At 44.3% G+C, this 24512-nt stretch overlaps 1 protein-coding gene across 3 annotated transcripts in view; it reads right to left on the bottom strand.

The window, feature by feature from the left end:
* Nucleotides 1-24512, bottom strand: part of RAB11FIP3 (RAB11 family interacting protein 3) — a 167501-nt gene that overhangs the window by 14016 nt on the left and 128973 nt on the right. For 2 of the 3 annotated variants that reach the window (XM_077828351.1, XM_077828353.1), the window contains 4 exons: nucleotides 20138-20314; nucleotides 11825-11959; nucleotides 4905-4940; nucleotides 692-785 (listed from right to left, as the gene is read on the bottom strand). In XM_077828351.1, the coding sequence (XP_077684477.1) occupies nucleotides 692-785; nucleotides 4905-4940; nucleotides 11825-11959; nucleotides 20138-20314 (442 nt within the window). The remainder of the gene's footprint in view (nucleotides 1-691; nucleotides 786-4904; nucleotides 4941-11824; nucleotides 11960-20137; nucleotides 20315-24512) is intronic. The other variant, XM_077828352.1, reaches the window with a different exon arrangement.

The following is a 24512-nucleotide window of genomic DNA, read 5'->3' as shown; positions in this document are numbered from 1 at the left end:
TAGACTGTAGTGTAGACATAGCCTGAGACAGAGGGACAGACCTCTTCCCCCTGCCAGTACTGCAAGAGGCTATGGAACACAGAGCATTGTTTAGTAAACCGTAGTGGGGCAGGAGGAGCCACAAGCCATTTACCATGAAGCAATCTTCAGCACAAGCTGTGCAGCTCCAGCTACAGCTTAACACCCACAGAAAAGATTGGAATTTGACCTCCCAACCCGAACACAGGAACACTCTATGCCTTTTCTGATCATTTTGTCAAATCACAACCCCCAAGTCAGTACAGAATGCTTTGAGTTAACCACCTGTCCCCAGTAGTTAGCTACCCAGTGTCAGCCAGCATTCAATAATAGCAAGTAATTAACACCTTGCATTTCCCCAGCAACTTCTGTCCTAGGATCTCAAAGCACGGTAAACCATTATTTACTCCATGCAGGAATAGGTACTCGGCTACCCTTTTCATTAATGAGTAGGCTGATGCACAAAGAAATGCCTTGCCCAAAAGCACCCAGTGCATCAAAAGACAGAGCCAGGAACAGAACCTGGGTATCCTGTTCCCTTGGTTTAACCACTAGGAACATGTGCTCCGCCCGCCCAAAGGAAAACCGCTCGACGTCAAAGATAAGCTTAGTAGGACACTCAGATGCTATGCCTCCATTAAAACTTCAGAGGCAGCTGCAATAGCATTCATACCTTGTCAGTGATGTCCTCATCTGCACATTCCATGTGGTCACGGAAAGGTTCTTCCATAGCATCCACAGTCAGGGTGCCCGTCTGATGTAAATGCCTATATCCGAGACAGACCAACCCAACCCAAAGCAAGATGACCATTAGAGAGAACATTGCAGAAGGCAAAGTATCATTTCTTATACAATTCCTCTCAACTCCCCACCCCTTCTCCTGCAGGAGACATTAGGACATTGCTCTCTTTTGGGTGACAGTAGGTAAAGATGATGAAACCAGGAGGCTGGCCTGGCAAAACAGTGATTCTATCGAGTAGCAGGTCTCGCTTTCACCAAATGAGGCTCTGACAAGTCAACAAGAGTCAGCACCCCACAACACCTCGGTACTGCCAAACTATGGGACAGGAATCTTCACTATGTTTGTGACTTTTAGTGAACAGCACCTGGCTGTCAGAGGGGAAACAGACAAGTAGTGTTGGAAGTTGGTGCTATCACCTCTTATTCTTGCTCTTTGGAATATGGAAAGATAAGAGTTTACTTTCCCCACTTCATTTTGTTTTGAACTTAATACTTATATTCCAGAGCAGCAGGACTAAAAGTACTCTGCTCTCCCCAGAGATAAAGCCAGAAAGGAATGGGGAGTGAATTGAGCTTGTTGTGAAATACACACTCAACTTCAGCTCCCCAAGTGGGAGACTAGTAAATCATTAACCATGGCTTGTAACATTTGGGTTTTTGTTTTCTTTCAAAGGACACTGTTCAGAATCAGTCTAGACATTCACCCTGTAACGTAATGACGTGTTCTACAGGAGCTGAGTGCAGTATTCCATCTTAGTGGGGGTGGGAAGGGGGAAAGCAGAATTATTTTTACAACCTTGAATAATTAAACACAGGACTTACATCAAGAACTATAGATATAGAGAGAGCTGAGCATACACGGACTATGGTTCTACTGGCTCTCTCTCTGGAGCTTTTAAATGAGTCTGTAACCAGTTAGTAACATGGGTATATTATGGCTTGTGTCCCCAAACATTATGATTAATACACTGTTAGCAGCATAGGTGCTGGAGATGGGCGGAAGGGGAATGGGAGGAGCAAAGGGCCATTACCTCCTCAACTCTTAAGCAAGGGGGACCATACCCCCACTTTTGAGAATCTGAACTTGGCAGGTCACAACAAAGGGGGGGCAGGAACACAGCCCCTCCCTTGGCCCTGGACCAGAGCATTATGATGGAGGGGTAGTATATCAATGGATTCTAGCTACTTAAATAGTCACAAAGTATTGAGCATTCTCAAAATTAAAAACCATTTCTTGATAAGGCTCCCAGTCACAAAAGATGATGATGGTTCCTTTGGTCACTTCTGCTGATCCAAGGGAGTTAAAAGCAAACAGAGCTAATCTGAATCCCTGAAGACAATCTTCTTTAAGCAAGTAGCAGCCTAATTCTTAATTTGGTCTTTAAGTACTGACAACTGGCCCTTCAGTATGCTGACTACTATTCAGAAAGAAGGCACAGAATGGATCCTCTTAGAGTTTTAAGATAGGTCAGCTCTGCTTTTTTACCTACTGCTTTCTACAAAAACATTTAATATTTTGAACTAAAGGTCTGGGACACATCCTTGGAAAACGCCTCAGTGTTGGATGACAGTGTCAGTAAGATGTCAAGCAAACATGCAAACCAGGCAGAATGATTATAAAATAGTTATTGACCATAGAGAGAAAGGATCTCTCCTACTGAAGAAATTTGGGGTTTATGAACTACAGCCCCATTTCCATCCGAAAGTTATTCTGCTCTGGCCCCATCAGGAAGGTGTATGCATCCAGTCAGAATCAAGACGAGTTGTGGTTTTTTTAAAAGCATCACAATATCACTGAACGACTTTATGCTCTTAATGAGAGCTCAACAAGTAGCACATGGAAGAATAACTTCCCAGGAAGAGGTCAGTTTGCTTAAGCAGAGAACCTCTGAATTTGTGACTCTGACTCCAGCTAAATTTCTAGGTATGAAAATACCTAGAATTGTGATCTTGGATCTAGTACTCCAAAACTTTAAAATATCACATGAGAACAAACAAGAATCAGAGGATGGTGAGGGAGCAACTTAATCTTAAATTAAAACTCCCTGATGGTATCTGAAGCAGATGGAAGAGAAACAACTTAATTGAGTGAGAGAGTGTTCAGAACCTCTGGAATCACACAAGGTCAAATTATAAAGACTAGTCTAAAATAGGAAGCCTGGAAATTTGCCTGCTAGCTTAAAACCACTAAGAAGCAAAAAACTTTCGAACAAATAACTTGAAAGTGAGAGTATGGGAACCATGAAATGTAATACTCAAGACATATTTCCTCATCAGCGAGAAAGAACCGAGTCTGGAAACGTTTGCTGGTTACAGGAAAAATTAAAAAGAAACAATTTGGGAAAACAGCTGGAAAATATTTCCAAAGAACTCCTGAGCTGCTGAAAGCAGGGCAGAGAAACTGCTTCCCTGGGATAAGCCTGATTTAGACCTAATCTCCAGCCCTTCCCTTGATTCCAAACCCAAGAGATTCACGGGGAGTGAAGATTTCTTGGAATTTGTTCCAGAGCTCAACTGACCCACTCAGGAATGCCGCTAAGTAAACAGACTCCTGGGATCAGAGAGTACACATTTCTAGAGAGTGCCAAATCATCACACAGACTGTTCAAAAGACCAGCCCATGTTTCCCAAACATCCCAACAGACGTGAAACTAGAGAGACCTGGAAACAAAAGAGTGCATGTAAGAACAGCAGAAATACCAAAACCTTCCTCTCCCTTAAATCCTCTCTCAGAGTATCAGGGAACAATGTATTTGAGTCTCAAATTAGATTTTCAAAAATCCTAGAGAGGGGTGTCAGTAAAGATTATGCCAGAGAACGAACACACACACACACACACGTTTGTACAGCTAGGACAAAACTGTTTCCTTCAGCTATAGAAAAGAAACACCATGGAAAGAAGTATTAAAACCAACCCCCTCAAGGAAGAGATACGAAACTGACAAAATGCTACGGAGACTCAATGATCTTGCTTCTGAGAGAATTTCAGAGCAAATGTGGTGTCTGCCCTTTTGTTATACAGGGAGAAGGTCTCATAGCTTCATTAGCTAGTTGTTACAAATTTCCTCATACAACTCCGCTGGAGAGGCAGGGATCCTTAAAGAATTATCAAGCAGATCCTGGCCCTTCAGCGTTCCAGAGGATTCTTGAAAACAAGATAAACTTTGGGGGAAAATTTGAATGCCTGCACTCTCATGTGACAGTGAGGAAAAGCATTATGTCCAGAATAAACTGCTTCCTCCCATCCCCCATTATTGGGAACCTAAATCCCTTGTGAAAATAAAGCAACAGCCCAGTCATAGTGCTTCCTTTAATAGATCATTGCAAGAATCAGAGACAAGGGGCTTGTCTAGATGGGGAAATTTATCAGCATAATTATATCACTACCGTTATACCTGTATAACTAGAGAGGTAAATTTCCGCATGTAGGCAAGCCCTAAGAGAGTCCCTATACAGTACCACAGGAAACATATGCAATAATATAAAGCCACAGCTGGGGGGAGTAGCTCTGCCCCTATGTTTAAGAATTCCTAAGGAGTCCATGAAACAAAGTGTGGAAGAGATGAGGAGTAACTCTCATGACATCCATGAAGTCAAAAGGGAGGAGCACATAACTCGAAATATGGCAGAAGCAAAACAGAAACAATGAATCTGTCTGTGTGGACTGGCATTTTAGTGGCGTGGCAAAGGCTTAATTTCTGACTTGATGCATCTACTCAGCTGACTGGGCAAGGGCTCACTCAACTCCCCAGGGTAGTGATACTGATGATACAGAAAAGCACGTACATCAGTAACTAGGAGTTTTCAAAATGGGCAAAGTCTCCTGCAGACTCTCACTCTCTGGGCATCCACAGACGGGGGGGTCTGGGAGGACAACCTAGGAGAAGTCACATTTAAGTCAGTCTCCAGAGGTGAATGCGTTCGGAAAATATCTTTTTAATTATTTAAAAAAAAAACCTTTAAAAATCTAGAATGTGAATTAAAATTGCTGTCCAGTACACATTGCAGAAAACGTACTGTACATTTCTCTCAAAGGAAAATGTTGCACATCTACGTAGATAGCTGTAAGCCCACTGTACGTGTGACAACCTACGCAAGCACATTCCTTAAGGACACCAAAATGATAATAAAAAGTATCAGCATACCTTGCTACCTTCTTGCTTGAGAGTCTCTTATTGGGACTGTGGGAATGAACAAAAACAGGAAAACAGAGTCAGGAAAACTGAGAGTGAAGAGCAAGGGGAAACAGGAAACAAACTAAGCAACAGTGACAGGGGGCATATCCTACAATTAACACCACAGCACAGCACAGCACACGCATGAGGCATGCATTACTCAGCTTCTCAGAGGAAATCTCCATGTAAAAATCCAGGTAAAGCCAAATTTGCACACATGTAATGACATGACATGTCATGATGAATTGGAACATACAGCACTCGTCATTGCTGCAGAAATTTCCATGGATCCAACAAAGGGCTCTCTTTTTTGACTCGTTGATTCCAGTCCTGAAAGCAGACCCTAGGAAAAGTGCTAATAATAGAATTGAGCTTGGTGGGACTCAGACCCGTTACAAATGGACAGTAGCCTGAAATATACTCGATCCACCTGCAGCTTGTGCAGACAATGAGCCCATCTCTGAAAGAAAACACTGAAATATCCTGCTACAAATACAAGCAGGACTACTGCACTAGAATCACAAGTACGGAGAGCAAAAAATAATAATTAAAAAGCAAACAGCCCAATGAACTATCCTCTGTAGCTCATTAACTCCAAACAATTATAATTTTACTGAATTGTGTTTGACATCGGACATAGCAACACAGGCTGATATACGACTGGCTGGCTGCTTGTATTTCAGACAGGGACTTCCCCAGATTTTGGGGGTTGATTTGTTTGACCTTTTCTTCTCTCCCTCCCTCATATGCAGCTGTATTTGCATCTAAAATCAGGAAGACTGGATTTTAAGCAAGATCATGTTTCAAGTACTAAAAATAGGTGCATTCATAAGCTATACTTAGCAGCAGCTAACAGTGTCCCCTCTTACGGAATTGTATTTTCTTTTTAAATACTTAGCATGCTATCCCAGCACATGCTATAAGGACATAACATCAACATCATGATGCACCGCTTTAATGTCCTGATGTAGCGACCCTCTCTCAGTGCATAGCTCACCTATGATGATGAAAAGCACCTGATCACAGGACGTCTTTGCTTACAACGTAACAGATTAATACTTTCTTCACATCAGCCACTTGCGATTTGCCACTTCACGTCATTTTAAGTCATGATTTATCTATTTTTTCCTCTTTGAAGTTTACTAACATGCAACCAAAATTAGAACTAGTTACTGCATATTGTGCCTCAAATTTTTTTACATCTATTTTTGTATGCTACTGTAATCACGTGGTTGCATAAAAAATCAGCTTCCTCCAGAATCTTCTCTCTTTCTCCTTTATTCACGCCCCTTGTCCCAAGGTTGGGAAATAATGGCTTTAACTTCCCTCCGCAACCGGATTCTTCAAAACCATGATCACACGGAAACTTGCAAGAGGATAAACTGGGGCACTCCAGTGTCTACCACTGCACAAACAGAGATGGTCTCAAGGGAAAGGAGATGGATTAAAATCTAACAGAACCTTGCTCCCGCCCAGAGCAACGTGACTGTTTGAGAAGAGAGGTTCTCAATTTCTAAAGTTTGACGTTTGCAACATGGTATCTCCATGTACAGGGAACTACTATAGTTAATGAGACGTTGCAGATGATATGGAGCATTTATAATTAGGTATTTTCCAGAAACTGGTAGAGGTTTAAATTTTTTGCCATTTATTCTCCTCAACTGGCCAGAGTGACTTGCTGTCCCAAGCACTGAGTAAGCCAGCACCACCCACCATCCTTTTGTGAAACAGCTCAAAGCCAATAGACCAGCTCTCTTCCCTCAAATCATATAGACCTGCTAAATACCTCCCTCTCCTTTCAGGCAGGGGGAAGGCTACAGAGGAAACTCCTTCCCAGAGAGGGAGGGTCTGAGTCGCTCATTCAAAAATTTAACTTTTCTTGCAAATCTATTCCCCCTTCTCACTTTCCAACATCTTCTGACATTTTTAGAAAAGATAAAAGATCTACTTAATTAGTCAAGCTCGGTATCATCAAAACAATGGAACGTTCATTCCTCCACTTTCTCCTAATTTAAAAATGTAAAAGAGAAAGAAAAATAGAAATAAATAGATCTGCATCTATATGTTCACATGCGAGGAGTAAGTAACTGGGCCAGTTTTATTTATTTTATTGTTGCTATAGTATCACTAAATTAGGGAAAAAGTAAATGTTCTTTTCCCCCCCAAAACATGGGGAGTTCCGAAAAAAATTCTCAAAATAAGATATTGGTGGGAGTCACACTTCAAGATCCAGAAACTTAAAATGAATGATTGGCTGAGCAGAGAGGAAAGGCAATGGACATAAAATGTAGATCAGTGACTCCTAAAGGTGAAATGCTTATATTACCCCTTAGAACAGGGGTGGGTAAACTATGGCCCGCAGGCCGGATCCAGCCCATCAGGGTTTTGGATCCGGCCCGCAGGATTGCCTCCCGTGGTGCCGCAGGCCCCGCGCTGCTCTCCGAAGCGGCCGGCACCACATCCCGGGGTGGGGGGGAGGGCGGGCAGAGGGCTCCATGCATTGCCCTTGCCTCCAGGCACCACCCCCCGGAGCTCCCATTGGCCAGGAATGGGGAACTGCAGCCAATGGGAGCTTCAGGGGAGGTACCTGGAGGCGTAACAAGGGCAGTGCGTGGAGCCCAGTGGCCCCCACCCCAGGGCCACATGGGGACATGGTTCCGGCTCCTTCCCAGCGCGGTGCAGAGCCCAGCCCCAGGGCGCGCTGCTGCCACCCCAGAGCCGCTTTAGGTAAGTGGTGCCAGGCTGGAGCCTGCACCCCGCTTCCCCAACTCCCTGCACCTCACACCCCAACCCCCTGCCCTGAGCCCCCTGCTGTACCCCGTGCACTCCAACCCCCTGCCCTGAGCCGCCTGCTGCATCCCACACCCCTCCTGCACTCCAACCCCCTGCCCTGAGCCCCCTGCCACACCCCGCACCCCTCCTGCACCCCTGCCCTGAGCCCCCTCATGCACCCCACACCCCTCATGCACCCCAACCCCGTTCCCTGAGCCCCCTCATACACCCCGCACCCCTCCTCTGCCCCAATCCCTTGCCCTGTGCCCATTCCTGCACACCACACCCCCACCTCCTGCCTTGGCCCTGCATACAATTTCCCCACCCAAATGTGGCCCTCGGCCCAAAAAAGTTTGCCCACCCCTGCCTTAGAAGGAGGAACTAAAAATAGCGTGAACCAAATCAACCCTTGAATAGTTTCTGGGAAGCACTGGCTGACCATGCTTTTCAAGCTAACCGGTTTCCTAATCATGGTTTTGACAGTGAACTTTTGACATTCCTATTGAGTGAAGGAATCACTTTTGGCGAGATTTCAAGGATTCTGCAAACCTGCTTCCCCTCTTTGATGGATAGATACTGCTTCTCCAGAACTTGTGAAGAAAAATAAATAAAATCAATGCATGTCACTTGTATCTGAGGGAGATTAATATGTTTTTCTTCATAAATGGTTGATCAAAAGTGTATCCGGGCATCTTTGGATCCCAGGCCTGAGAAGCCACCTGGCATGGGAGGTGCATCTATCTATTGCAATGGTTGGATAGAAGCAGTTGCAGCTTGGCGGCAGACACACACATCTGACAATGGAATCCTGGGTACATTTTAGACAGGGTTTGGGGGTGTTTTTGCTGTTTATTTCACAGAATTGCGACTGCTCCTTTGAAGGATTTCCTGCGATCAGGGAAAGCATTGCTGAAAAAAAGATCTATGATTTTGCAATACTGCTCCTGTTGCTAGACATTTTGGCTGTTTTAGATATTTTGGCTCCTTGTTTTCTTCTGGGTGCAAGGTGTTGGTAATCACCTTCAAAGCCATCAGTGGTCCAAGGCCATTGCCTGAAAGAGGATCTTGCAGACTCTATTCTGTCACAGCGTGTAATACCAGCTGGGATGTTCTTGCTGTTTATTGTGTGGATTCAGTTCTCTCAGAAGAGTGCTCTCTTCTTTGGAGATCTTTCCCCTTGATGGGCCAACACGGCCAGAGTTTGGCTGCCTCCAGGGCAAGATACAAGGCAAATTATTTAGTCTAACTTTTTGTCTATGATATTTCATTACTCTTTTGTTCCTGTGCAGTCATGTCTACCAGATCTCAGCCCAGGACACTACGTGGGTTTCTGTCCAATGAGCTGTTGGCTGCATCATTACTACTGATATAAACAAAACTCATGAACAGGCAAGGCAATCTTTAATTTGTGCTCCACGAAGGCAGCCCTGTGACACCCCCAGCCCCCAAGCCCCATTCACAGACTACATGGGTGACACCACTTACACCAAATCACCAACCAATGTCACTTATCACTAGTCTCTTTTGATCTACTGTGTCCTCTGCCTGCTCTTTGTACTTCTCTGCCTTCGTAGAGGTCCACTCCTCGTAATCAGCTAGAATGAGGTACCTTTCCAAAGCAGGAGATATTCTTGAGGATCCTATTACTTTGTATTCTTGTCGTCATTTTTCATCAGCCCATTTCTGATTCTTTCACCATTACTCTACTCACCGACTCTTCACAAGATACCAACAATAGAGAGATTCACTGAACTTCCGACTTCCTGATCTTCCTTCAAGGGGTTGGCTGGCACTTGGGTCCAACTGCTTCTCCAGTTGGGTGACCAGCTTACACTTCATGTAGTACAATGTATGTATTCTGTCTCCTTGCTGGGCAGAACATGATTAATCTTCCATGATGAGCTGCCCTCAGTTTAGAGACAGCTATTATTTTGCAGAGGTTGGTTGTTGCAACCTCTTTTATATATCTCTGAACTAGTCAAGAGTTATTAAGTAAGTTGGAGGTCTACTTCCTCTTGCTAATCTGTGCTCTTCAATGCGCTACTTACGTTTGTCTGCCAAATTTTAAAATAGCTGTTACCCTTCTTAAGCACTGCCTCTATTCACATTCTAGTCTGAATGCTTAGCTCTCTCAGTACCGGCATCCTCCTTTGTCACACTCATTGTGTTATCACTTCCTCCTTCTCTTGTTTCGTCATGCCCAATAGCATTTTGCAGCTCCAGAGAACAATTTTTAAACTATTATCTGTAATTTCTCAGGTTTCCTATAGGGCTGATAGCACAGAATCACAAAATGGTGTTTGGGGTAAGTCAGTTCTGCCTCACAGAGCACTCCTGGTCAGTCAGAGGGTGTGGCTACATGAGAAAGTTGCAGCTCTTTAACTTAAATCAGTTTTAAAACACAATGTATTTAAACCAGTGAGGCTGAGATTTTCAGAGAAGCCTGAGGGAGTAAGGACCACAATTCCGACTGAAATATACTGGGATTAGGGGCTCAATTCTCTTGGGATACTTAGAAAATCCCTCCTTAATTAACAAGAATTTGGGCTGGCCTTGGAATTCCTCCATCACACCTACTTGAGAAGCTCATAATGTGGGTAAAAATGAGGCTGTCAGCACATCAAGGAAAATCTAGCATCTTCATTCATCGATTGCATAACTGGAGATAAAGGAAGGCATTCAGGCTGATGCTTTGAGTCCTTTGAAAGCTGTAACAATTGATGCAGCTGTTTGTCATAAGAATTCAGAGCAGTTCTTTTTAGCTTGTGTATGTCTACATTAGAAATGCTATAGCAGCGCAGCTGTAGTCTAGATGCTTACTACTTCTGCCACTGTAGTAAAACCACTTCTGAGAGGCAGTAGCTAGATTGATGAAAGAATTCTTCCATCAACTTAGTGGTGTCTACACTGGGGCTTAGGTCGGCTTAGCTACATCACACAGGGCATGACATTTTTCACAGCCCTGGCGATGTAATTCAGTCCAAATGCCCATTTTCTGATTCACTTCCCATTTTACATAGCTCTGAACCCTCTAATTCCACGCTGTCCCTTACAAAGGAAAAATCAATGGCAGCAATTGGGGATTGTGACATGACAAAAGTTAGGCTTCAGGAAGGGACGGGAGGGAGGCAGTTTGGATAAATCAATATTCACTAATAACATTAGTTTCTTCAGTCCTCCTATCCAACAGATTGATTTGTAAACAACAGCTTGAACGTAAAAATCAAACCCCATGTGTATAGTCTACATAACAAATAAACTATAAGCTGGTAGAGTAACTTTCCTCCTGAAGGTTCTCACAGTGCTTGATGACCTATATGCTTGCCCAATCAGTGATATGGGATTGCGGGACATTAAGCAGGGAGACAGCTATCTTACACTGATCTGAGGATGTTGGCCAAAGACCTTAAAACAAATTCCTATTTGGATATCATGTACCATGGAAATTTTAGTGGCCACCTGGAACAGAAAAGACTTCCATTTTTAGTGTCTCTGCCAAAAGAACCACCCAGAATTCAAGTTATTTACTGTGGAAGAATGAAGGGTTGAGTTATCCCAGCCAGGATTTGAACCGGTGGTTCTAGAGCATCTTGGTATTTCTGAACTAGTTGCTTGCAAAACACCCGCAGCCAACTTAGCTGGCTACTCAAAATTAATGTTTTTAATCAAAGTTGCTATCTAGCCATTTCTCCCAGTGATGCAAATAGTGCACATGTCAAACTTAAGACTTCAGTTTAGTGTTAAGAAGTCTTACTACACAGAGCATGGTAATCAAGTACTGCATTCATTTAACACTCAACCAACAGTACATGCAAAGAAACTGATTAGAATAGAATGAAAGATTCCCATTGTCAATATCTTTTTTTCACTCCATATTTTGGATTAAAGAGACTTCTACTTAGCTTCTATAAAGATTTCCATAAAGTCACAGGGTAAACCTTTAAGACCTGGAGAGGCCTGATGGCTCTCTTACATCAACTTCTCCATCTATTTAAAATGGTCCTTTTTGAATGAAGAAATCAAGCAAAGTAACTTGGCAAGTGAGGATGACAATGAGAGTCTCCCCTTCTGGAGAATGTCGTTCAAACACTTAGAATGCCACGCACTAAATCAATTACCTATTCATTTCAAGATCATTCAGGCGAGCAGAAAGATCCTCAAGGCGGTTGATTTGTTTGTGGCACTGGCTACAGTAAAACTCAAATGCCTCATCAGTGATAATGCTGTGCAGTTTCACAACGAGCGGGTTGACGCTAGAGAAATCACAAGTGTCATTTTAACAGGACAGAACAGACCAATCTGATTTAATCTGTGGCTTCCACAAGTTAAGTGGATATTTGGAAGGGTGGAATCTGGTGGTAAATCACAAGCTTTTCATGCAAGAATTGCAATAGGAAATTTCGGGGCAACTGTTACTATAAAAATATTAAATCCAAACATCAATGACTGAGAAGTGCAACTGAGCTGGTAATTAAGCCATTTTGTTGGACACATTGCTTACAATAAAGATGATTAGACCCAATCACCTCTTTCCGTTTTGTCCAATGGGGATTATGCTCACTTACCACAGGTATGGATTTGGACAATTGACTTTTTCTGGTCTCCCAATGTACCTGTCAGGCTGCCATTATGTGTCACTGCTTTCTTAAACTCAGTGGGATGTTAGGATGTATGTGGGCCATTCAGCAGCATGTGGACCTACCTAGAATGGTTCTCAGAATTTTGGGAGCTACCCTTTTAAACAGCACTAAAACTTATTCTGGTTTGCCTGGTCGGAAACAGAGCCCTAACTGACATGTTGCTGTGACGTGATTTAGTTTGAAAGCCAAATATCTTCAGTCAGACACATCATTTTCCATTGGGAATGTTCTAAAGACAGATTGGAAATCTGCCGTATGATGAAAACAGGGCAGCACATTAACAGGTAGGATTTTCATTTTAGAATGCACAGCTTTGAAAGAAACATTAACAAAAGAATAAAAGGTCATGGGTCCAGCTTCAGACACTTCAATATTACCTTTCTCTTTAAAGTGATGTGCAAGTGTTCACAGGATCAGCTTAGTTTTGCTGTTAAAAAGAGAACCTAATATATAAAGCCCAAAGTTTGTGAAGTGAGGATGTCAGAAAAGATTTCGAAGTGCTTCACTAGCTGCTACAGACTAAGGCTTTGGCTTTCAGTAACTTATGTAGAACACAAGGTACTAATGAATTTAGTGACATTTGGTAAATGAAACAGCTGATCATTTTTGATTACTGACTAAATTACCAGTGTTGTTGTAGCCTTAACAGACCGCTTCACCTTGAATGGTCCCTTGAAATGTGTGTTAACTACTTATGCTAAACAATCTGTTCAAACCTTATATTTAGCTGTGACATTTAGTTTCCAAGACCTGAAGGAGAGCTCTGTGCAGGCTCAAAAGTTTGTCTCTTTCACCAACAGAAGCTGGTCCAATAAAAGATACAACTGACCCACCTTGTGTCTCTAAACTACCAGTGGTTTCACAAAAAGATTTTTAATAGCAAAGAGTATGTAATATTTCTGGGATACCATACATCCTCTCCAAATGGAAAATACTTCTGGAAGCCACAAACTTTAATCAAAGGAAGGTTAAGAGTGAAAAAGCACGACATAGAAGTTTAATAAAAAAACAGAGAGGTAGAGGTGTGAGCAGGCAGAAACAAGGTTAAAACTGAAAGACACCTGAAAGGACTAGTCAACCACGTGGCACAGATGGATACTGCTTGTCAAGCAAATGGCCTGCGTCCAAAGAGGTACCAAGCACCATTGCAGTCAATGAGAGCAGTTACTGTGGCTCAGCAGCTCCGTAACTCCCCACACTGACTTCAAGGGGAGTTTCAGAAACCCAGTGTGTCTCAGGATCAGACTGTAAAGCTCCAAATTTAAATTGTGTGCAGTATTTACGCGCCTCCCTACAACATATCCTTACAGACCACACAACTCCTTCTAATATTTCATCTCTGAATGGTTGAAACCCATATTAATTTGGGCAATGACATTTTGAAGACTTCTTTCCTCCCTCTAGGGCTGACTCAGTTCAGCGGCGATCATTACTTCACAGCGGCAGCGACTATAGGTGCTAGTGCTTTGCAAGCTGGGGGGTGCTGGGCAGCTGCGAAAGAGTGACCAGAAAAAGGGAAACATCCATTTCAACCACAAAGTGTGAGAAGGGATTCTCATTTGAGAGGTCTTAAAAAAAACAAAAACAGATAATCTAAAAATAATTTGCCTCTGAAATTTGATGTCAAGCTGAAGATCCAAAGGAGGATTTTTATTAGTGCATAGCCCGTCACAGACACAGAAGGAAGAAGCAATTCACCCTTTGGGTGGTTCGCTACATCTAATAAGTTTGTCAGAGCGATCTGTATTAATAAAAACTAACGTGCTAAAATGCAAAACCTCATTGGCCAACAAGAATATAAAAAGAATAATCCCACGGGCAGGTTCTCCCTATCATCACCTTATTGGTAGTATTTTTAAAATAGTGTTTTAATCACACTTCAAGAAATGAAGTTATATACTAGACTACCCGCCCATTGGGTGGGTGAAGGAAGGCCACTGGCCGTTGGCCTCCCAACCTACACGCAGCACACTGATAGCCCAGTGTCACCACACTGACTGTCATACATTGCAACTTACATGAACACATTGCTACCCTCTCCCATCTTTTGGCACAGTCACTTAACATTGCCTGTGTAGGATCTGTTCAGTGCTCACAACAGAAAGGATGTTGTTAGTTAAGAAAAGGAGTGCTGGAGCCTTTTATTTCAATTACCAATTACCAGTCATTTTTCAGCAACGAGTGCTTCAGTGCAGCTCTTTTGTAACTGCATGAAGGTACCAGGAAGTGGGCGGGAACTCAATACAAGGAGTCACAAACACAAAGCGTTTGTTAAAGGCGAAGTGTCAATATACTCTAACGTTCCCTTAATTATCCTAAGTTTCTGATGAACCTTCTGGTGCAGGACTCCATGAACTATAGCAGACAGCTGTGACATTACTGTTCCCGCTTAGAGAAGCTGGTAACATGGAACTGGTGATTGGAGACATGATTGTTTATTATGCAAACTGCTTCTTGTAGCAAACAGCTCAGCAAAAATTCAGTCCAAACCAGTACATCCTCCAGTTCATTTCAACAAAAGCCAGCTGCAACAAACCTGGTTACATAGGGATGTTGTTTAGGAAAATAGCACGTTATTCTTGGAGAAAATGCAAAATAGGGGACTTATCGACAATGCACACCTGGACAAAAAAGTCAGGAGAGGGGGGCAGGCCTACAGTCTAGTGACACATGAGGATACAGGGTACTACTTCTGATAGCATCTTCTGCCATGATCTGGGACTTAGGCCCCGTCTACACTGGCACATTTCTGCGCAGTAAAGCAGCTTTGAGCACTGTAACTCCCGAGGTGCACGCACGGCCAAGCCACTTAGTGCGTAGAAACTGCGCAGATGCAGCGCTCTGAAAAACCCACCCCGACAAGAGGCGTAGAGCTTTCACAATGCATGATAGAAAGGGGCCATGACCAGGACACTGTGGAACGCCTACCCCAAGGCGCGGGAGGCAAACCTCCACTCCAGTGCTGCACTCATGAGCTGCCAGTTCTACAAAGAGCTGGACGCGATACTCGGTGGCGACCCCACCTCCACTGCGAAGGCCCCTGTGGATACTTCGTTGGCTCACGTGCCAGTCGAGAGTGGACCAAGCCAGGAGGAGGCAATTTTGGATGAAGAGGGGGAGGGGGAATTCAGTCAGAGGATGACTCGGAGGTTAGAGATGCAGGCAGTCAGGAGCTCTTTTCTACCCCGGAGGAGCCTAGCCAGTCACAGTAGTCGGAGCTTGGCAAAGCACAAACAGGAGAGGAGGCCCCTGGTAAGTGGATCTGATTTGGGGAATTGCTGAAGCGAGTTGTTGGGGGCAGGAGGGTTGCAGAAAGCAGGCTTGTCTCCCACCTCATGCCTAGGCGGAGTGGCGGAACAGGCTGTTGATACACTCCCTCACTTCATGAGAATCTCCCTCAGATCTCAGGAAACTCGTGGAGATACTGGGCAATGCGCTGCTGCAGGTTCCTCAGCAGAGCTGCTTTGTTTCTTGCCCCATTAACGGTAACTTTCCCACGCCACTGTGCCGTCACGGGGGTGAGGGGGAAGAACCATTTCTGCACACAGGGTAGCCACACAGGGGCCAGGGCGGAAGCTGCAGGCTTGGAGAAGACCCTCCCTTGAGTCCCTGATCACCCTCAGCAGCGAGATATCTTCCATAATGATCACCTCCTGTGGAAAGTGTGGGGACAGGAATGATTATCAGGCCCACCCTACAGTGCTGGCTCTCCCCAAGTGCCCAAGAACCACGTGCCCAGTTTACAGCAGGGTCACTGAACAGTGATTTACCCTGCCCCTGCGGCTACTCACCATTTTGGGGGTCTTGTAGCTTGTGTGTGCTTGCTTGGGGTCAGCCAGTTAGTGACAGGTGTGTGAGTACTGGCTGTGTTTTAAAGCACTGAATCAGTGTTGTCTGTGTTGCAAACAATACAGCTTCCGTAAAATGTTGCATTTAGACTTCAAAGAGATGACCTTGGAGCACAGCCTCCCTCTTTGTTATCAGCGGCAGAACAGTTGCAAAGAATTAGGAAGCGTCCAAGAAGAACTGAGGATGACTTTATGTGTGAAGTTATGATGCACTCCGCTGCTGAGAAAAAGGAATTAAAGGAGTGGCGGGACAGCGAGAAGAGGAACCAAAAGGAGAATGCTGCACACCAGAAAGAAGCCATGGAACAGCTCTTAACACTTGGTGCTCCATAAGTGGACATGCTCTAGCTCTTCAAACCGAGCAGTTCCGCGCCTGCCCTCCCCTGCAGCCACTGTCGCAAAACGCTTTCCCATGTGCCCACCCACACACCGCTAACATACTCTTATCAAACTCCTGTCCACTCTCTACCTGCAGCATTCCACTCCTCTCTTCTCACAGTCCAGCAGTGTGGATTCCCAATACCCACTACACTCAACACCTGTCCCTCTGCAGTTTGGCCCTGCTGAAGTACAGCACCCACTCCATCGAACTCCAAAGGAGAAGGCTGGGTATGATCCCTGGACATACACAAATCTGTCACCATCCCGGGACCCTTCCTCCTCTTGAGACCTTCCATTCCCCCATCCCGCTGATGAATTTTTTCGTTTGACTCTCTCCTCTGGTTGCTGTCTTTCAATAAAATAATTGCGTTTGTTTGTAAGCAATCTTTATTCTATTAAGTGAAAGCAAAAGGAGCACTGCAAAGAAACATACAATTATGTTAAGGTCCCTTCTTGCATCCTGTGCACCAATCACCTCCTAGCATTACAAGCACTGCAATCCCGAGCATAGCAAGAAATAGTGGCTTTCAGCTTCAAATTGCTGCCAGAAAGCATCCCTGATCCTTATGGCCCCATGCTGTGCCCCTCTAACAGCCCTGGTCTTCGGCTATTCAAACTCAACCTCCAGGCACTAAGCCTCTGCAGTCCAGCCCTGAGTGAAGCTTTCACCCTTCCCTTCACAAATATTATGGAGCGTACAGCACACGGCTATAAGCATAGGAATATTGTCATCGGCCATGTCCGGCTTCCGATACAGGCATTGCCAGCGGGCTTTTAAAAATGGCCAAATACACACTCCACAGTCATTCTGCACTTGCTCAGCCTGTTGTTGAACCACTCCTTGCTGCTGTCAAGTTGCCCCGTGTATGGCTTCATGAGCCACGGCATTAAGGGGTAAGAGGGGTCTCCCAGGATCACAGTGGGCATTTCGACTTCCCCTATGGTGATCTTCTGGTCCATGAAAAAAATCCCTGCTTGCAGTTTCTTGAACAGACCAGTGTTCCAAAAGATGTGTGTGTGTCATGCACCTTTCCGCACCAGCCTGCGTTAATGTCTGTGAAACACCCAAGGTGATCTAGAAGCACCTGGAGAACTATAGAGAAATATTCTTTGTGATTAATGTACTCAGTGGCTAGGTGGTCTGGTGCCAGAATTGGAATGTGTATGCCATCTATCACCGCTCCACAGTCAGGGAAGCCCATTTGTGCAAAGCCATCCACAATCTCACACACGTTGCCCAGAGTCACAGTCTTTCGGAGCAGGATGCGATTAATGGCCCTGCACACTTCCATCAACACGACTCCAACCATCACCTTTCCCACTCCGAACTTGTTAGCGACCAATCGGTAGCAGTCTGGAGCAGCCAGCTTCCACAGTGCAATTGCCACGCGCTTTTCCAGTGACAGGGAAGCTCTCATTTTTGTGTCCTTGTGCCGCAGGGCTGGAGAGAGCTCATCACACAGTCCCATGAATGTGGCTTTCCTCATGCGAAAGTTTTGCAGCCACTGCTTATCATCCCAGACGTGCATGATGATGTGATCCCGCCACTCAGTGCTTGTTTCCCGAGCCCAGAAGCGGCGTTCCACTGTGGTCAGCAGCTTCATGAATGCCACAAGCACTCTCGTGTCATAGCTACTACGTGTGGCAAGATCAATGTCACACTCCTCTTGCCTTTGTAGTTTAAGGAACAACTCTACTGCCACTCGTAACGTGTTGGTCAGTGCATTCTGGTCAACAGCTCAGGATCCATTCCTGCAGCCAGAAAGAGGCAGGGCAGGGAGCACAGCACACAACCTGTTGAAAGATGGAGCCAAATGCAGATGGAAGCACAGGGATTGCTGGGATGCAAAGCAATGCACCATGAGGCATTGGGACAGGACCCAGGATGCCCCGCGACTCCTTCTGCCTTCCCACAAGTCTTAGCGGCAAAAGAGAAAAAGGTGTTTTGTGGGATAGCTGCCCAGAGTGCACCGCTCCGAACAGTGCCGCAAATGCCGCAAGTGTGAGCATGCTATTACGCAGGCAGCTGTCAGTGTGAACACACAACAGCGGTTTTCCTTCGGCGCTCTCTGAGCAGCGCTGTAACTGAGCCAGTGTAGATGTGCCCTTATATGGCCTTCCTTTAATCTGTCTTCTTCGAAAGCCCCTCTAATGGGTACATAGAGTAGCGGTGAAGGCTATCAATCAGAGTAATCCACATCCTTCTCTGCCAGAAGGATGATGCTGTGATGCAGGATATTATAGGGAGGGGATCAAAGCTGGGCAGATCGCCAAGGCTATGGGGGCTCATATGGAAAGGAGATCGCATTTGGACACTGCATGGAAAGTCATAAAAATGCTACGTCAGGATCATGAATCTTAGTTTAAAAAGTGTCTCCCAAATGGAAGTTACTTAGCTTGGGATTGTAGCTTCTGGATTCTAGGGTTAGCAAAGATCATCTTTGTTGTCTGAGATTGCTAAAATCACCGGTGAAACAAAGAAGTGGTGTCCCTTCTACTGCAATTAAAAATGACATATATGTGAATTTCACAAGAGCTTTTCCTTTTCGGACCAATGGAGTCCTGAATTGCCTACTGAGTTTTAATCAGGCTTTGTGAATCTTGTGAAACAGATATCTGGCAAGTCAGATAGTTATGAAGGGCTTTTACAGCTACTTAAAAAAAAAAAAAAAGCACAAATGTGTTTCCTTGGTGGAGCCACTCTAGGTGCCATTATCCTAAAGAGAAACTATCATGTTATTTTTCCCAGCAATTTCAGGGTTATCCTATTGGCGATGGTATTTTATACTCCCATTCCATAAAATTATTGTTTCTGCAAGACAAAATACTGGCTTCTCAACAGTTAAAAGCACACTAAGGATTTTTTCTAGTTATTTATTTCTACAGGAAACCTCTATTCAGATGCAGCAGTGAGTCAGCATCAAAGAACTCTTCCTGATTTTTACTCTTTCTAGCTGGATTGTTTATTCACAAAACACAACAAGTGACTTGTTCATGAAACACACCGGCCCCATGGCCAGCAACTTTCTGGTTCCAAGCCTCCCGCTGTATCCACTGCACTACATTCCCTCATCTGCCATTGATGCTGACTTCAACAGAGAAAGCTGCATCAGCTAGTGCAAACTAACCAACTTACCACATGCAAGTCATAAAAGGAAGATTTTTGAATCAAGAGGCACCAACAAAGGCAGGGTGCCATTTTCTCTTACAAAAGGTTTTGGTATTAATCACACTTCTCACAGGAAAAGAAACATGACTTTTTCCCTGATGCATGTGAAACTGAACCCCCCTCTCCTCCCCGGCCCCCATACTCCCCCAACAAATGCTACTGGAGCTGTGAGCATCTTCGGTAGGGGCGATGAAGGGTTGCTCTGAAAATCAACTTGGCAAGAGATTTTTAACTTCAGAAGTGACGCATCAATTGTATTCAACTTGACAGGATTCCTTCTGTGAACCAGTTCGAAGTATAAAACAAAAGGAAATCCAACATGTGCAAAGCCTGGTTAAAAATGCCGTACAAAGGAAGTAAGTACAATACTGCCAGTCCTAGGTGCGATATTACCTGGGAGAAAGGAAAGAGGAGCTGCTAAAGCTGGTTTCCCCGTTACATAGGCTGTCTGAGAACAAATCTGCTTCATTCCCTTCTCCGTAATCCTCAAAGTGCTCCTCTCCACTAATTACGGTAACGATGGAGTGATTGTTGAGGTCTGAGCTCAAGGGTAGGTCATGTGGGTGGGATCTATCAGAGCAAAGAGTAAAAGAAAGGTGTTAAAATGTTGCCAAGGTAGTTGCCATTCCAAAGGTGCGTATTACACCCACAATTCCAGTTGTGCTTATTACACACCAATTCAGGATAAAGGACTAATTCTTTTGGAAAGTGGAAGTCTACAGCATAATTTGTACAGTACTTGGACCCTGGAAGGTGCAATACAAGTGCTCTGTGAAAGTTTGTACCAACAGTCCATCATGTGCCCATAAAGGTGGGCACCAAAGTAAATGTAACAAACTTGTCTCAGATGGACCATGAAACTTGGCAGAGTTAAGACTGATGAGATGACGTATAATTTGGTCAGTAAAACAAGTGTGAAGTTGTCACGGAGTCACTGGACCAATGCTCTGGAACTACTGCATCAAAGCCAGTCAGGACTCTGGTGTAGCATGCCTCCTCTCTGAGCAAGGTCAGGCTTGACAAAGCCCTGGCTGAGATGATTTTGTTGGGGATTGGTCCTGCTTTGAGCAGGGGGTTGGACTAGATGACCTCCTGAGGTCCCTTCCAACCCTGATATTCTATGATTCTATATTGTCACCAGGGCAAGAAGCATACACAGCTTTGACCTTCCTGGGTCTGACCTTGGAGCATTCAGCATCCCCTTCCTCCCCATGTGCTTCCCAGAGCAAGTCTGCCCGGGCGGGGCTCTTGGAGAAGCCAGAGGGCCCTGGCACCCCAAACTCTTGCAGTCAGCAGTGACTCTCAGCCAGCATGTAGAACAGAAGGGTTTATTAGGTGACAGGAATACAGCATAGCACAGAGCTTGCTATCACAGAAATCAGTGACTTTCAGCCAAGTCCCTCTTGGGGAGTCTTGGGCCAAATGGCCTGGACTCTCCCTCTTCCAGTCCCCCAAGCAGACTGCCCAGCTTTCAGCAATCGTCCCCTGACATACCCGTTGCTCCTCTTCTTTGTCCTGCTTCCCGGGCAAAAGGTGCCACCTGGTTGCAGCCCCTTCTGGGTCTCAGGTTACAAATGGCACCGCCATAGCATATGTGCAGACCGCTGGGCAGCCTCACCTGCCCCCAGGGCCTCAGCAAAAATCACACACCCAATTCCCACCACCAAAATATTGGTGCAGTACACAGGGAAAAGGAGGTACACACAGAATTAGGATAGGACAGTGACACTCACATGCAACATAAGATTAATAAAACCCCACTTCGTCACAGAGGTATACTCGGTTAGCTGGGCAGAGAAAACAAAGCTAAATGATTCCTGAGTTAACACCACGCAGTTAAGTTATACAGTCAGCCTACAGCTACACATTAGCCTTTATTTCACTTAGTGCTGTGTAATCCTATTAAGAGTCCAGTACTGGGGTTTAACCAGTCAGTGGCACAGATCCTAGTTGGTTGCACAAGGCAGCTATTCAAAACATCAAAGTTTCCTTTAAGTCTGCCACGAACCTAAATAGCCCTTCTCTGGTTTCCATTGCAAAATGTTTTAAGCAGTCAGGTGGATAAAAACGGGGAGGCACTGCTGCTTTTTTACATAGTTTTGACATCAGATTCACAAGTGACGTCTGTATTAGCATATTAAGCCCTTATCTAAATATGAATGAGATTCATCGCTGGTATCCCACTATTTCATTTGATTAAGACAGGATACACAAGCTACCATCAGTCATTAAAAACGTCCTGCTTTACATAACACTTTTAATCTTCAACCCATTGTACAAATATTAACTCATTACACCATTGATTACATACTAATTTATGGAAAATCTTGCGGAATTGGAATGCAGAGTTTTTGTGCAACTCTAGAGAAAATAAGGGATTGTAAGAGTCAACCACTAGAGAAAGTCTAAGATACCCAAACTTTGGTTCCAAGCAGACACTGCTATTCAGACTAACTGAATAAAGAAAAAAGCACCCAGGCACCATCATCCTTTCATAATTCCAAAGATAATCAGAGAACCTGTCATTTAAAAAATTCTGCTATTTATGAGGATGTGGCTTATTTCATTATCCACTCACTAAAGAAAAAAAGTTTATCATCCCAACAATGTTAATTCTAATGAAAAAAAGTTATAAATAAGCCATTTAAGACAAAAATATACAGCATTTAAGAGACTTCAGCCTTACTCTGCTAATAAAAGTTTTACATCCATGCAGAAGGGACTCTGACAGCAGATAAATTCAGCTTCAGCTTGTTGGGAATCTGCACACCTTCCTACACACTAAGGAAGTGCAGTTAAATCTCTAACTAGGTCCATCAAAAATTATGCTTTCAAACCTCAGTTTTTAGGAATGTCTTTCATCCACAAGGTAAATTCACAAACAGAGGCTGCTGGATTGATGCTCAGGGCCCTGCCTTTACAAATGAGTGGAGGGCACTCTACTCATCAAGAAAGCAACACAGGCCAGAACAAAGCAGAGGAAAGATTATTTACAAAACAAAAAATATATAAAATGAGCCAGAGCAGACATCTCCGCTGATCTCAGTGCGGCAGATCCCTTTAAAGGACAGAATGGGCCCTATGCAAGGGCAGTGTTATGAAACACATTTTTGTGCTGTTTCATGCATGCCTACTGTAGGTGTCAAGGGCTTCAAAATCCTACAGTAATCTTTCTGATCAACAGCTGAAATATTTACTTCTGTTCATACAGGCTAAGGTACACAGACTTTAATATCATTGACTGAAAGGTCACCTTTAAAACTACGCTCAGCCTGAACAGCCACATTGACAGGGTTTTACCATGCGATGGATCCATGGAAGCACAATGGAGGTGCGAGAGACAGTTCTACAGGGGCCCTGCCTCAATACCTTTAAATCCCACAACCTGCAGTCAGATTTCTTGGGTAAATGTTCTCCCTCACACAATTTTCAATTTCTTAAGCTTCCTTCCACATTTTAACCCAAAGTTTAACATTTATTTAAAGCCTTATTATAAACTATCTGAACCACAGCGGGTTTTACAGGACGCTGCCCAACTGAACAAGTAGGAAGGTGGGGGATGGACAAAGCACCGTAAACACCTTCCCCCTCCCTAATCTAATTGTGATGGTCCCAATTTAATTTAAAAAAAAAAAAAAAAAACCCCAAGCAAAGGCTTTTGTACCTACAGGCAGGTGAGTCCAAGACACGTAGCCATTTTCCCAGAGGGTCGGGGGGAACATATGCAGGCCGGCATGTTTTGCTGACCCTCCTTGGTACAATCGGCACTGTTTGGTGGCCTAGCAGCTTGGAAGCTGATTATATACTGAGAGTTAATAATCACTGAGCCGAAGAACGCTCTTCAGGCAAAGAAAGCACAGCCAGCTAATCTCCTTTCCTTTATAGCCCACAGGGCCTCTCATGGTAAGCACCCTTTCCTCCCCAGTTCAGAGCACCAGCTCCCCACCCTTTCCCCACCGTGCAAAGAAGCACTTTGAAAAGTCATCCCCTCTTCACTTTTGGAAGAAGTGAAGTGACAGGCTTAACAAACAAAGAAATGCCAACCTGAATGGAGACCTCTGGACTCAGCTGATCTGCTTCTCAATCTTACAGTGAGCACATTAATTAGCAGACTTTAAACTAGGAAGGTTAAACAAACCTTTATTTCGATAAAGACTGAAGAGGTCATTATGTTTCCATTGGTGAGGTCATTACTAAGAGTAGAATTTGACAGCTTCCCCATTCTTCCCTACCTCTCTCCATCATCCTCTCATTTCTCTCCCTCCCTACCTTCACAGTACCCTTTGGGGGGGGGCTCAAGGCAAGCACAGCAGTTCCTCCAAAGGAATGTCAGTGCTGCTCCAGAGACCACATGAAAGAATGTCTTTTAGTCATACCCAGCAACCAGATTTTTCAGACAAAAGTCATTAAGCTGGAGTTACAGTTCTCATGCATATTTACAAGGGAAGACGTGGGTGGGAATACTACTCCTATTTTAAGAAGCCAAATAACCAAAAATATAATTTAAAGTGGTATATTAAACTTTCAGCTTTGCTCCTCCAAGTGTTGTGAGAGATCTCAGCCCCTGAACAGCTCAGCAACTTGACAACGGATCGAGAGGTGAAAGTTTCTAAAGAGCTTTCAGATGTGCACAGGAGACGGCACTTTCTGTGTCTAGGTTCCAAAAGATTACCACGCTAAATAAGGTCATTAAAACTAGGCTGTATACTAATTTTTTCAGGACATTTAATTCTTGCATAAAGTCACAAACACTAACAAGCCATTGTTA

This window comes from Eretmochelys imbricata, chromosome 10 (assembly GCF_965152235.1).
Source record: "Eretmochelys imbricata isolate rEreImb1 chromosome 10, rEreImb1.hap1, whole genome shotgun sequence".
Taxonomy (NCBI): Eukaryota; Metazoa; Chordata; order Testudines; family Cheloniidae; genus Eretmochelys; species Eretmochelys imbricata.
This window is presented reverse-complemented; position numbering and strand designations above follow the sequence as displayed.